We start from the raw sequence: 15,169 nt of genomic DNA on the forward strand, positions 1-15,169 counted from the left end.
TAAATGAACCTACAGTTCTGTCCAGAGAAGAGAAGGATTTAAGTCGTAGGCCCCCTGAATTAAATCTCTATTCCATCTAAACCAATATAATTTTTCATAAATTCAGCTCCTAGTGTCCAAGGATTATACAGAATGAAGGACTAATTATATGAATATGATGACATTGATGAAAAGAAAGCAAAGCTGATCCTTAATTAAAAATCAGTCACTGTTATCCAGTGTTGAGTAAGAAAAAGTTCCTAGCATAGCTATCTTGAATGCATTAAAAATGCTTTCAGCCCTGGCTGGTGCATTCAGTGGTTAGAGTGCCGGCCTGTGCACCAGGGCAGCAGTTGCCAACCTTTCGGACCTCACAGACCACCAGTGGTCCGCGGCCCACCGGTTGACGACCGCTGCACCAGAGGGTCCTGGGTTTGATTCCTGGTAAAGGGCACGTACCTGGGTTTGATCCTCACCCCCCTGTCAGGGCGCATGTGGGAGGCAACCAATTGATGTGTCTCTCTCACATCGATGCTTCTCTCTCTTCTCCTTCCACTCTCGCTAAAAAAAAAATCAATGGAAAAATATCCTCACTCCTTGGGTGAGGATTAAAAAAATGCTTTCAGATTGATAAACTAGTAAGCCTCTAGCTCACTGACTAGGGAAAGAGAGAACATACAAATCAACAATGTCAGAGGTGAAGGAGGGGATATCAATGCAGACATTAGAAAATACCACAGGATCATTAGAAAATACTACAACCAACTTTAGATCTATATATTCAACAATATTAACTTAAAAAAATTTTTTTTGTAAGATAGCTAAGGCTCATTGAAGAAACAGATATCCTCCAGAAAAGAAAGCTCCAGTCCCAAACAATTTATTTCAGAGGGGAATTCTACCAAAAAGTTAAGGGAGAAATAATATCAAGCTACACAATCTTCTAGAAAATAGAAAAGGAGAAAGTACCTCACAACTCATTTTATATACCTATTAATCTGATACCAATATCAGACATTATAAGCAGAACCCTTTACAGCAATGTCTTGATTTGCTAATATCTGCTGTGAAGATTACTTATTTACAATAAGTAATAGGAATTGGTGTATTTATTTCTTTTTACCTCCTAGATTGTTTCTTTGCTAATATACTACCCATACCAAATTCAGTCTAAATGATAGCAGTTCCCTCATTTGGATTTCCATCTGATTCAAGCCATTTTTGCTCAAGTATCTTCCTCACTTTGGAATCACTACATTTCAAGAAAATTTTGTGTAGTTGGATTGTGCTAGCTACTCTTTCTTTTTTTTTTTTAAAAATATATTTTATTGATTTTTTACAGAGAGGAAGGGAGAGAGATAGAGAGTCAGAAACATCGATGAGAGAGAAACATCGATCAGCCGCCTCCTGCACAAACCCCACTGGGGATGTGCCCGCAACCCAGGTACATGCCCTTGACCGGAATCGAACCTGGGACCTTTCAGTCCGCAGGCCGACGCTCTATCCACTGAGCCAAACCGGTTTTGGCTGTGCTAGCTACTCTTAAGATTGTAAGAAATGCCCCGAATATTTTATTCTTGCTTATCTGAAACAGGGCATTAAGGTAAATATTTATATACAATCTACTTAGGAATAACTGCTTACATTAACCACATTTCATTGTAGTAGCTGTAGCTGATGCTATGTAAAACGTAAAGTATCTTTTTTATGCAAATGACACTTTCATTTAATGTAACAAATTGTTTATCTAATTTTTATAATGTGGTTTAAACAGATCCTTTCTAAAATAAGATTGTCTTTTATTTAAAGAATGAACAATATGTGTCTAGGTTACTGCTTGTAAAAAGAGACTTTGTAATCAAATCATATAGCAGATTCCAAGTGACCCATTATATGCTACTTTTAAAATCTGAAACAGAGTGAAACTGAAGGTTTGATCATGAGAAGATGCTTGAAAAACCATGGACGTACCCAGTGCAGTGGCTATAAAGTCTTATTTATCATTTAATCAATCTTATTCATTTTGGAAGAGATATTTTACACTGTTTACACTTTATCTTGTACAGACACTTCACTAATTATTACTCCAATTTTAGGGGCAAATCTCACTTCGAATATAGCCTTCATTTTGGACCAATTTGTCATGGCAATAAATAATTATGCATTTAAGAAAAAACAATTATTGTATTTGACTTAATGTACTCTTACATTTAAGCAATTATATATATATATATATATATATATATATATATACATATATATATATATATATATATATATATATACACACACACACACACACACACACATATATATACACACACACACACTCTAGAGGCCCGGTGCACGAATTTGTGCACCAGTGGGGTCCCTTGCCTGGCCTGTGGGATCGGGCCAAAACCAGCTCTCTGACATCCCAGAGGGGTCCTGGATTGTGAGAGGGTACAGGCCAGGCCAAGGGACCCCACCGGTGCACGATCAGGGCCGGGGAGGGACGCGGGAGGTTGGCCAGCTTGGGAGGGCGCTGGGGTGTGTCTAGCCCATCTCACTCAGTCCCGATCGGCCAGACCCCAGCAGCAAGCTAACCTAACAGTCGGAGTGTCTGCCCCCTGATGGTCAGTACATGTGATAGCAACTGGTAGACCAGTCAAGTGTCTGCCCACTGGTGGTCAGTGCACATCATAGTGGTTGAGCAGCCTTAGCAGATCATTAGCATTAGCTTTGGTTGGTTGAAGAGACAACCGGACACTTAGCATATTAGGCTTTTATTATATAGGACATCTTTACATTTTCACTTACCAAAATAAGTGTTTATTTAACAGCATAACCTTTTATTTTCCTGACAAAATATTGAAAACATACTCATATTACAAAGTTGTTTTCAATCTTTTTCTCTATTTTATTCAAGGTATAAGTAAAATTAGTGTTAGTATATGCAGAGGTAGAAAGTTTTATAATATTAATGCATGATGTAGAATTCAAAGTCAAATATCAGAAGCTGGAAATTCTTTAAATATGCCTATGAAATAAGTGGCTTTTTTATGGGGAAAAAAACAGGATTTTGGGACTTAGAAGAGTCAAGCTTCTTAGTTAAAAGTTAAGAGAGTAAGCAATATTCTAAGAATTAAAACCAATTCTGATCTGCTGTTGGTAACTGAAACTTAGACATGTGCGGGTTTATATGTATACACTAACACAGATACACTCACCAATACACTAATTTTGAAAACAACTAGAAGAATTCATACTCTGTTAGTAAATACAAGGCTATTCGAGGACCATCTCAGTTGTTTTAAACAACTTTTTCTGTTAACTGAGGAGCTAGGAAAAATCTGGACTTAACTGAAATATTACTGAATAACATATAAAAATTCTTAAGTTTTAAAAAACAGTTGTTGCCCTAGCTGGTTTGGCTCGGTGGATAGAGCGTCAGGGTCCCAGGTTTGATTCCGGTCAAGGGCATGTACCTTGGTTGCAGGCACATCCCCAGTAGGGGGTGTGCAGGAGGCAGGTGATTGACGTTTCTCTCTCATTGATGTTCCTAACTCTCTATCTCTCTCCCTTCCTCTCTGTAAAAAATCAATAAAATATATTTTAAAAAATAAGAAAAAGAAACAGTTGTACCTCCTAGATCAAGGTCAGCAAACTATGGCCTGCAGGCTGGCTGCCTGATTTGTAAAACCCACTGTGCTCTTTTGGCCAAGTGGCTGCTCTCGCACCACAACAGAAGAGTGGAGTATCTTCAATAGAAATCACATGACCTGCAAAGCCTAAAATATTTAATATCTGGCCCTTTACATAAAAATTTTGCTGATGCCTGGTCTAGATACTTGCTAGGGACAAATGGCCTCAAATATAGAGCTTTTTTTTTTTAAAATATATATTTTATTGATTTTTTACAGAGAGGAAGGGAGAGGGATAGAGAGTTAGAAACATCGATGAGAGAGAAACATCGATCAGCTGCCTTCTGCACACTCCCCACTGGGGATGTGCCCGCAACCCAGGTACATGCCCCTGACCGGAATCGAACCTGGGACCCTTGAGTCCGCAGGCCGACGCTCTATCCACTGAGCCAAACCGGTTAGGGCAAATATAGAGCTTTTAAAGAACAAAGTCTGCCGAAACCGGTTTGGCTCAGTGGATAGAGCGTCGTCCTGCGGACTGAAAGGTCCTAGGTTCGATTCCGGTCAGGGGCATGTACCTGGGTTGCGGGCACATCCCCAGTAGGAGATATGCAGGAGGCGGCTGATCGATGTTTCTCTCTCATCGATGTTTCTAACTCTCTATCTCTCTCCCTTCCTCTCTGTAAAAAATCAATAAAATATATTTAAAAAAATAAATAAATAAAAAAAATAAAGAAAGAACAAAGTCCAATGGTCATCTAAATGAAACAAATAGGATATGTGTAGAAAATGTACAAATGTTTCTTTAAAATATAACTCACAAAATATAATCAGTAGATGGGTTTTTTCAAAACAAATATTTAATATTTTAACTGTTTTACAGGACAGAAATTTAAATAGCATACTTCTTTTTACTGTTGACTTGATTATTTTACAAAGGTGAAAAAAATACAGAAAGTTCTGTGAAACTCAATGAAAAAGCATAACACTGGAAATTTTCTTCAGCTTTCCACTTTAGTGGCCGAAGATACCACACAGACTTGTGCGATGTCATCATATTCATATGTTCTCTTTAAAAACGTGTCTGTTAGTCTTAAGCCGGAGACGCTCTATTGAGAGAAAAATATAGGCCCAAGTTTTCATTCAATGGTAATTACTAGAGAAAGTATGGATACAGTACATGCGATGGGCTAATAGCTCCCAAATACTGAAATGATTGAAAAGATAACATACTTGCAGTCCCTGTACTGAAGACAGTAGAGTAAGGGCAAGGCAGAGAGAGGAACTTGGATGCAGCTTTCCAAGCTGTCTTCCTGAAATGCCGCACCAGTGGATAGAATTGGTATTGCACATTTCCAAAACTAGGTCCATAGTCCTTTCACTGCTGGGGGAATCGGAAAAACAGGAATAAATCTTGTTCCTTTCACAAGAAGGATGGGACATTCTTGCATTACTGCCAGTGAATTTGTTTTTGGGTGTCCAGGAGAATTAAAAGCCAGAAACAAATTAAAATATATCGTTTTTATTTCACTTATGACAGAGTCAGGAAAATGAAAGAAGATAGCATCTTCCAGGGTTAGTGTCACTGAGGCTAACTTGCCTCTCTGGCTGTTGGCCTTCTGGTTCTATTACTAGACACCTGGCTCCCTGCTTTGCCACTTCTCTGGGGACTTCCAGACATCCGTGTCTGATCTGGGTGCTATGCATCCTTCCTATTTCTGTTAGGTAATCCGCAGGAAACAGAATAACAAATGGAGACTGGTCCAGTGCTTTTCCTATTTGTTTCTTTAACATGGACTGACATGATTTATAAGAAGTAAAAACTATTCAGGTTTGTTCACTGTTAACATAAAAAGCCTGCTTCTGTTTACAATTGATATAACCAGTTCAGCTTAAATATGTTAAAACAACTTTTAATGAAAGTATGCATGTTGTTTAAAAAAAAGCACACAAACCAAAGGCTCATAATGAAAAATACTCTACCACCATTCATGACTAACTTCAACTCTTTTTTTTTCATAGTTGGCTCCATATTTTAAAATATTTACTTAAAAATTGGTTTTTAGATAGAACAATTTAATGGTACTTAGCTTTTATAGGCCTCTTTCTCCTAAATAAACATTTGAAATGTCTACTGTGCTGCAGACCAGGTTAGATGCACTACATGAATTTTCACATTAAGTTTCACAGAAACCCAGAAACTATGTTGACAGCACTTTGTCATTTGGCCAATAATGGATTTGCTATACCTCAAACACCTCAAAAGAAGCGAACAAACAAACAAACAAAAAATCCAAAACCCCACTGTAAATGCGCAGGGTCTTTGCCTTGTGTGTGTTGTTTGCTGAGCTCCTCCAATGTGACCGGCAATACTGGGTAAGATATGGGCCCTTCCCTTGAATAATTCACAATCTAGTGAGGAAAAGACTAGTGATTGTAGCAATGTATGAGTGTCACTAAAAAACTGTATTAAACTTTGCTGTAAGAGAGAAAAGGATATTAACTGTGCATGGGAGGGTCTAGGTGGCTTCATAGGGGAAGTAGGTATTTTTTAAGTTTTGAAGGATGACTATTTCCTATCTCCCTCAAATATCGTAAGGTGGAAATGAAAATGGATTAGAAAGGATTATATATTCACACAGTGAGGACTGGGACTCATCACTGAAATATTCTTAAAATGCCCCAAATAATAATACCAAGTAGTAATAGATGGAGTACCAAAAGTGACAGGACTGGGATTTAATCCTAGGTTTTTCTGGCTTCAAAGCTCTGGGCTCTTCTTTCTAATAATTAGATTATACTTTCCTTTTATTATCAAAGTCCTGTTTTCCAATCTATGGTTATCCCTTATATTAAATTCATAACCTATTTTTACTTTCTTGATACTAAAGACATAGCTCCAGTGTAAGTATAGCTCAGAAAAATCCGCCTTGTTACATTAAATCTGTAATATACTAGAGGCCCAGTGCACGAATTTGTGCACAGGTGGCGTCTCTCGGCCTGGCCGGCCATTGGAACAATTGGGGCCACCTCGCCCAGTTCAGGGGGAAGGGCAACGGGAGGTTGGTTGGCCAGGGTAGGGACTGCGGGAGGTTGGCCGGCCACCCTGATTGGAGCTGACTGGGGCTGGCAGGCTGGGGGCTAGGGACCGCGGGAGGAAAGAAGTCACAGGGATGTAAAGTACAGCATAGGGAATAGAGTCAATAATAGTGTAATAAACTATGTATGGTGCCAGGTGGGTGCCAGGAATATCAGAGGAACACAGAGGTTGGCTGTGGGAGCGCACTGACCACCAGGGGGCAGCTCCTGCATTGAGTGTCTGCCCCCTGGTGGTCAGTGTGTGTCATAGCGACTGGTCATTATTGTCGCTTAGGCTTTTATATATATAGATTATTCCATAAGAACCTACTATCTCATGCTTTAGTGATGTGAAGTGTGAGGGAAGTGTAAACAATGAAAAGAATATGGACTTTGTCAAATACACCCAGTTTCAAATTCTGACCCCATCTTTTCTAGCTCTCTGAGCTTAAATAAAGTCACTTAAACTCTGAGTTGGTTTTCTCTTGCATAGACTGAATAATTAATACCTACCTCATAGGGTATAATGCATGAATACATCAATTGCCTAATGCAACACAACTTCAAAAATATGTAATGTACAGGTACCACATGAACAACTACAGTATTCACCATTAACATCAGAAAAGGCTACATGTCAACAGGAAACTTAAAAGGTGACAACATATTTAAAAGACTTAAAAATTCTCTTTGAGGATTAAGAAGTTCAAAGTGGTAGTTATAAAAGTCACAGGGGCCAAAACCGGTTTGGCTCAGTGGATAGAGCATCAGCCTGCGGACTGAAGGGTCCCGGGTTTGATTCCGGTCAAGGGCATATACCTGGGTTGTGGGCACATCCCCAGTAGGAGATGTGCAGGAGGCAGCTGATCAATGTTTCTCTCTCATCGATGTTTCTGGCTCTCTATCTCTCTCCCTTCCTCTCTGTAAAAAATCAATAAAATATATTTAAAAAAAAAAAAAAAGAAGTCACAGGGATGTAAAGTACAGCATAGGGAATAGAGTCAATAATAGTGTAATAAACTATGTATGGTGCCAGGTGGGTGCCAGGAATATCAGAGGAACACTTTGTAAAGTATATGATTGTCCAACCACTATACTATATACCTGAAACCAATACAAAATAATATTAAAAGTAAACTGTGATTAAAAAATAAAATATAACTTAGAAAAAAAGGGAATAAAAATTATCTTTTAGGCGGGTGAGGAGGAAAGGACATCTATCCACAAACATTGGCATTACCTGCAGTTTGTTATTTTACAGGTAATATGAAAAGGTTCTTCTAGGATTACGGTATCTGGGATTGCCTCCAAAGACAACCTAACATCTCCATAACCTGGAGCCTAAAAGAAAAAGCAACACAGTTAACATATATGTATTATAAAACCTTTCCATTGTTATGAAGGTACCACAGCAGGACACTCACTCAACAGTTGTTGGGTCTCCAAGATGATGTCTGAGAAAATATTTTTCTGTTATTCTATTCTTCATTCTAACTTCTTTTGCCGCCACTACCTGCAGAACACCACTATAGACTCTGCCTGTTTTTGCTATAATTACTCCATGTTAAGTAGTGTTATAATGAATCTCAAGGTCTATAAATCTCATAGGTAAATAGTAAAGACATTTCAGGAGGTCTGATCTTAAAGGGATGCTTTCCAAAGATACTGTGACTCATATACACATAGCTCTAAATAGGGAAGATTACTGCCTAAACAGAAAGAGGATGATCACTCTGAAATGATCCTGGAAGAAAATCATGTCTTTTCACAAGACACATGGGAAGGGATAGGCCACAGAAACATGAAAGCTTGGAACATGCCATGGCAGGATGATAGCTAACTGTTACATTAAAAATAGGCCAGTAACAATCTTTTTCAAATTATTACCTCAAACAGTGAAAGAACAGTTAATTTTAGAATATATCAGAACAGGTACTATTCAGCACTAAGGGTGGATTCTGTAGTGTATTCTAACTAACACAAGAAAGGAAGACTGGTAGCTATCCCTATTCTCAGAACAGAAGTGAGGTATCCAACCAATGCTTACAAGGTCACTTTAGTGGGACTCACACCCTGGTTGCTGATGACTCAGATTTTAAACATCTTAAAAATGGTATAAACTGAGTAGGTGACTGTAGTTAAGAGTTTCAGGACACTGCAAAAAGGAAAATTTTAATATAGTGGAAGTCAGGTGAACAGAGAGTATAAATCACCTTAGGAGGGAACAACCGATAAGCAGATATTTTAATTTCTGTTTGGTAAAGGAAAAAACCATATATGAAGGATAAATGATAAATTAACAGTTGAAGATTTTCCATTTATCTCAATACCAATTTTTTTCCTAGAGGTCAGTAAAATTATTAGTCTTTTATCTCTTATACTCTAGTAATATTAATGCCTTTTATAGTGCTCTGGTTTTTAGTGTGTAGACCTAGGAAAATTTAAGTTGTCCTACCTACCTACCCGCCCCTTCCCACACACCAAAACCCGAAGTTTTCCCCAGACTCACCATTCTTTGAAGTTGGCTGGTCTGTAATCTTCCCCTTTCACCTAGATTTGTTTTCCATACTATATCCAATTTCCCGATTACTGTTACCCCTTTAATGATGCCTGCTTTTTCTGCAAACTCCTTCTTGGGCTTTAGGCAATACAAGTACTGGCGTGTATCCATTGGCTGCAAATAGGTTCTTGACCCAAACGTAGTTACACTGAGAGGGGTGGAGATAGAGATGGAGAGATTTCTCTAGCACAGTAGTTCTCAACCTTCCTAATGCCACGACCCTTTAATACAGTTCCTCATGTTGTGGTGACCCCCAATTTCATTGTTACAAATTGAACATAATTAAAGCATAGTGATTAATCACAAAAACAATATGTAATTATATATGTGTTTTCCGGTGGTCTTAGGTGACCCCTGTGAAAGGGTCGTTCAACCCCCAAAGGGGTCGCGACCCAAAGGTTGAGAACCGCTGCTCTAGCATCTTTTAAAAGAAAAATCATGTGATTGTTCCTTTTGAAAGGAACTGAATGATTTACCATCCAAAGATCTAAAACAGGTGAGTTGTTTCAACAGAACTTATACTGAGAGGATTTATTTTTGTTTAATTTTTGTTGATATGGAAAATCTTGAGGTTTTTTATATTAGAATGCAATACATTACCTAAAATATTGGATATGTATCAATTAACTGAAAAAAATGCAATAAAGATCAAAACTTTAAATATCCTTTTCTCTTCTCTATAATGATAAAAAATAGTTAAGAATAAGAAGAAGGGGGTCAACTGGGGAAAAAGGAGACATATGTAAAACTTAAGACAAAAAAAAAAATAAGAAGAAACATAATATTATAAGCTAAGTAATTATTTCCAAAATGAACTAAAATAATAGGAAGAGAATGGAAAATTGTTTTCCCCAGTGGGAGAATGGGAGATTAAGAACTCTTCTATATCTAACCAACATAATAAGGTAACAGTAAACTTTCATTCTTGTTTAAGAAAGTCAGGCACTTTCTCCAGCTATTACCTTCCTATCCACATTAATGTCAAACCTACATTTATTTGTTTTTCTAAATTACCTACAGAAAGATATATGTTTTTGTTTTCACAACAAATTCAATCATCTATTTCTATGCCCTCTCCTTTTGATGACTGAATATTTCTTCTTAAAACTCACCATTTCTAATCCCTCCATCATTCCTTCCAATGCCTCAGTTTTATCATTTGCAGGGTAAGATGAAGGTTTCACATTTAACTCACTGAATTATTATAAAAATTAAAAGAACAAGTGCTTCAAATAGTAAGACATAAAATGCAAATAAGTAGGATCTTTATTTTTATGAACAGGTAAAGCACAGGGCATGTTTAGGGCAGTGAAACTACTTTGAGTAATATAATGGTGGATACCTGTCATTACACTTCTCAAAGCCCATAGAATGTACAACACAAAAAATTGAGCCCTAATGTAAACTATGGATTTTGGTTAATTATAAGTATCAATATTGGTTCATCAATTGTAACAAATGTGCCACATTAAAACAACATGTAAATACTAGGATGCTCTGAGTGGGAAATTGCTTTTGGATCAAATTTTCCTATGAAAATAAAAAAATAAAGTCTACTAACTTAAAAAAATTAAAAACCATCCAAGAGTAACAGATATCAGAAGAGTTTATACCTTTCAAAATAAGAATAAACACTTCATAATTCATACTTACCATTCTCCAGCTTGGTTGACTGAATTTAATTCTGCTACATTGTACATTATAGATGGCTCCAATGAAACTTTCTCCATAAACATGGGTGAGGTCGTAATATTCTGAATCTGGGCTTCGAGAAATACTTCATCGGTCTGAGAATATGAAAAAATATCCACCAAAGTGTATGCTATTTAAAATATTAACCTCAACAAAATATCTGATCTATACGAAGAAAAAATATTAACCACAAATGTGATTAGTTCATGCCTGAAAGTCAAAGTTATCAAAATTAATGCAAGAAAAGAAATCTTCATCCTAACATAATTAACAGGGGCAAAGTCAAGTGTTAGTCAATTGATAACTTGTCAAACAATGGATGGGGGATAACTATGATATTTTTGTATTAAGATAAAAAAAATATTTATTTAACTGGAATTTCATTCACAAATATCCTAAATCTTCTAGTATAAGTTATTCATATGTTAAAATGAAATTTAGTATGATTAGCATACCTGCGTACCTATCATTTCATAGTGATACATTAAGATAATTTGGTCTTGCCCTAGCCGGTTTGGCTTGGTGGATAGAGGGTCAGCCTGCGGACTGAAGGGTCCCAGGTTCGATTCCGGTCAAGGGCATGTACCTTGGTTGCAGGCACATCCCCAGTAGGGGGTGTGCAGGAGGCAGCTGATCGACGTTTCTCTCTCATCGATGTTTCTAACTATCTCTCTCCCTTCCTCTCTGTAAAAAATCAATAAAATATATTTTTAAAAAAAAAGATAATTTGGTCTTTATAACATTTGAGCATAATATAACTTTGTCATACTGCTTCAATTTAGATAGTATAGAGACCACTAATACTGTTAATAATGTATTTTATATAATCTTATAGAATTTAACTTTAATTAAAGCAATTTGTTAGTGGCCATTAGTAATTTCTTGGTTCATTTAAAATATAAATTTAAGGTAAAAAATATGTGAATTACACCTGACAATTTTAGAACTTTTAAACAAAACAAAAGGTATTTTGAACTTAGTGATGGTTTGAAGTGATGCTATTCAGCAGTATTTTTAATCAATGGGTAATTTAAATAAGTACTTTTATAAAAAAATTTTACTCTCTGATTATTTATGTTAAACATTCTTTTTATGCTATTTGGTTATTATTTTCTGTGCATGTAATTGAAGGATAACAGATAATTTGGTTTATTTTATAAACTAACCTATATAAGAAATAATAAAGATATTCAAGAATGGATTTGTTCAAAATTTTGTAGTTACATATGTATATGATATATATATATATATATATGTGTGTGTATATATGTGTGTGTATATGTACATAAACTTACACACACACACACACACACACACACACACACACACACACACACTATGACCAAAATATCTTGGCACTTAGAAGCCTTTAAACACTAAGTCCAGAAAATGAAAATCATTTGCAAATATCATAAGGTTATATTTTAATGTATTATTATCTAAAATAAAACAAATTATTTAGTTCTCGGCACATGTGCTCAAATGAAAACAGAAATATAATGATGTAGCAGTTTAAAAGAATATACCTTAATTTAAAGGCATTATTCTGCTACTTTTTCTCAAAAGAATCCTAAATATATCCCATCAATCCATTGCTTTAAAAATAACCATAGATCCACATTTCAATTTGAAAAGTGCAATTTTCTGCATAAATTAGGAAGAGTTTAGATAAAATGAAAGAAAAACAAGCAGCATAATGGAAAATTAAGTTAGTTTGAATAGTTAGTATAAAATTATTTGACATTTGAAAAATTAAGAATTCAGTGCTATGGCAGTTGATATTGTTATTATGTATATAATGTAACACTGCATAAGCAAATAATGCTTATAGTAAATAGAAATTTGAAAATATGATTTTAGCCAACTTGGGAAAATTTGATTTTCTTCTGTTTACTGTTATCAAAGGGCCATCTTTACCTGACCCAGACTTAAAACTAAAACCACTGTGCCTTTGAAGATAAATTTAAACTAGATAGTTTATTCAAAGAGTTGAAGTACTAGTAGGGTATTTTATAGTAAGATATTGAAAATCCCAAGGCTATTTTAAACAAGGTTAACATGTCTCTTTTAAAAAACACTTAAGGGAAAAGCACTAAAAAGGAGAATATAATTGTTTCAATATGATAATTTAATCTCTGATCTATTTTTTCTCACAGAATAAGATAATTAATGTAAAGTTGAAAAGTACAAAAATTATATACATCTTTTTGAAGTCAAATAGCTGGTATTCATACTAACTTTATTTTCCCACTATGTTTGTAAAGAGAGATTAGTTAGACAGAGTAAAAAAGTGGTGAGTAAGAGAAGCATATAAATTTATAATAAAAAATCAAATTACCACAGAACTGAGGTCACTCTAATGGAAAAATAAAAAAGAAAAATTAGAAAAATCAGAATTAAATGTTAAAGAAAAAGAATAACTAACTTTAAAATAAAATGCATCTCTGCATTTTTTTTTTAATTTACTATATAAGACAGCATTAGTAAAACAAGAAAGTAAACAGAAAGCTACATAAAGGAATATCACAAATCATTTTTCTAAACAGGTGAAACTACTAAGGTTAAATGAATAGAGATGAACATGATAGGTGAGTACTTAATAGAAGCAAATATTCAAGGGCACATCTTGGGGGAGAAAAGTATATTCTATGCCTTTCTAGTTCTATAAATTCTTTACTACATTGTAATTCTTCATAGATTACTTAAAATGGACATACACTGTCCTCCACATTCAGAATATTTATAATGAAGAGCTTCTCCTACATTTATCTAATAATGGAATTCTTTTTTCAAGGAGCATCTTGTGTGATTAAAATTCTATGGATCACACTTCAGAGAACGTTGGGCTAGACCACAGACAAATGGGAATTTATTCTATTGTTAATAGATTTCAGTGAGTCTTTCTTTTTAATATATTTCTAAAGTTACCCATTATCAAGGGTCATCTCAAATGTCCTTTTTTGTCAAATACATAGCTGGAAATCTTATTTCACTTCTCTATGTTCCCAGAGTATTAGTATACTTCATGATCTAGAGGGGAGGGGTGCTTATACTATACTGTAGCTTTGTCAGGCCACTCCCCTCCATAAGACCTAAGTTCCTTGAGGATTTCGAAGATGTTCAGTTTATTTCTCTTCATCACCTGGCATGGAGCTCTATACCTAGCAGGTGACCAAATATTTGAATCCCAACATCTAATGTCACTTCTTGTGAGGCTTTTCTATTTTAGAAGACTATGACAACATTTTCATAAAAACTTGTTTTTCTTTAGGTGACTCATATATTATTAGACTTCTTAGAAACAGCATACAAATGTCTGCGACAAATGTTGGACTAATTTTAGTTATTGTGTAAGGACTATGGCACAGAGTATAAAAAGTATCACCTACTCTAGGGTGATTTACTAACTCCTATCATTTCCTTGAATTTCCTAGTTGGGGGTCAACAGAACTCATCCTATTTGGATACTCCTGGTTTTTAAAGAGATGTCTATTTTCAAAAGTTCAGAATTTTACTAAAACTTTTGTTCTGAAGTTTGTTGGCAAAAGTTTAAAGTTTATGTTTATTTACATATAATGTTAGCTAAAAAAGGCAGTAAATAAAATTGTTACTATGATTATAAAAACAGAATATTACGTATAAATGAGTAAAGACTGAAAGAGAATATGGATTAATGAAAAGTCAGTTACTTTTTGGTGTGGTGAAATTGTGTTTTTTTTTTCTTTTATGGGAGCAAGTCACTTTTATATTTTTCATGGAGTAACTAGCAATTCATAAAACTATTCACAAATCACTGAATAAGTGACAAGTATTATAAAACTACTTGTCAAGTATCTGAATACAGCAACATATTTTCAACAAAGAAAACCCAAAATATCTCAATACGTACTTTCCTATGAGCCACTTATAGAAAAAAAGACCCACCTACAACCCTATTTATTTTTCACTTTCAACATATCTAGTCTAACAGAATAGTTACCAATCTCCCCTCCTACTAGGAATGAAATCTTTCCTATCAAAGCAATAAATTAATATTTAAAATTCACCAAGCCAAATTGCTAATACTGCAATTAATCAAAATTACGTATTAAATAACAAAAAAGGTGGAGCACTTATGTAGTATTCCAACTCCCCTAGCCCCAAAAAGAAATGTCAACTCTTTAAACATCTAGTAGCCCGGCCGGTGTGGCTCAGTGGTTGAGCGTTGACCTATGAACCAGGAGGTTGTGGTTCAATT

General features: G+C 35.4%; 1 protein-coding gene and 1 long non-coding RNA gene across 9 annotated transcripts in view; one reads left to right on the forward strand and one right to left on the reverse strand.

The window, feature by feature from the left end:
- Nucleotides 1-2,318: 2,318 nt before the first annotated feature.
- Nucleotides 2,319-3,845, forward strand: LOC132232439 (uncharacterized). Its single transcript, XR_009452428.1, has 2 exons — nt 2,319-3,357; nt 3,586-3,845. It is a non-coding gene; the product is annotated as an uncharacterized LOC132232439 (long non-coding RNA).
- Nucleotides 3,846-4,455: 610 nt separating this feature from the next.
- Nucleotides 4,456-15,169, reverse strand: part of TRAPPC13 (trafficking protein particle complex subunit 13) — a 28,758-nt gene continuing 18,044 nt past the window's right edge. For 2 of the 8 annotated variants that reach the window (XM_059694518.1, XM_059694514.1), the window contains 6 exons: nt 13,271-13,288; nt 10,894-11,027; nt 9,190-9,388; nt 7,921-8,021; nt 4,836-4,983; nt 4,456-4,711 (listed from right to left, as the gene is read on the reverse strand). In XM_059694518.1, the coding sequence (XP_059550501.1) occupies nt 4,604-4,711; nt 4,836-4,983; nt 7,921-8,021; nt 9,190-9,388; nt 10,894-11,027; nt 13,271-13,288 (708 nt within the window). In that variant the 3' untranslated portion in view covers nt 4,456-4,603. Of the gene's footprint in view, nt 4,712-4,835; nt 4,987-7,920; nt 8,022-9,189; nt 9,389-10,893; nt 11,028-13,270; nt 13,289-15,169 lie in introns of all 8 variants that reach the window. The other 6 variants (XM_059694517.1, XM_059694512.1, XM_059694520.1 and 3 more) reach the window with 3 other exon arrangements.

This window comes from Myotis daubentonii, chromosome 4 (assembly GCF_963259705.1).
Source record: "Myotis daubentonii chromosome 4, mMyoDau2.1, whole genome shotgun sequence".
In the NCBI taxonomy this organism is placed as follows: Eukaryota; Metazoa; Chordata; class Mammalia; order Chiroptera; family Vespertilionidae; genus Myotis; species Myotis daubentonii.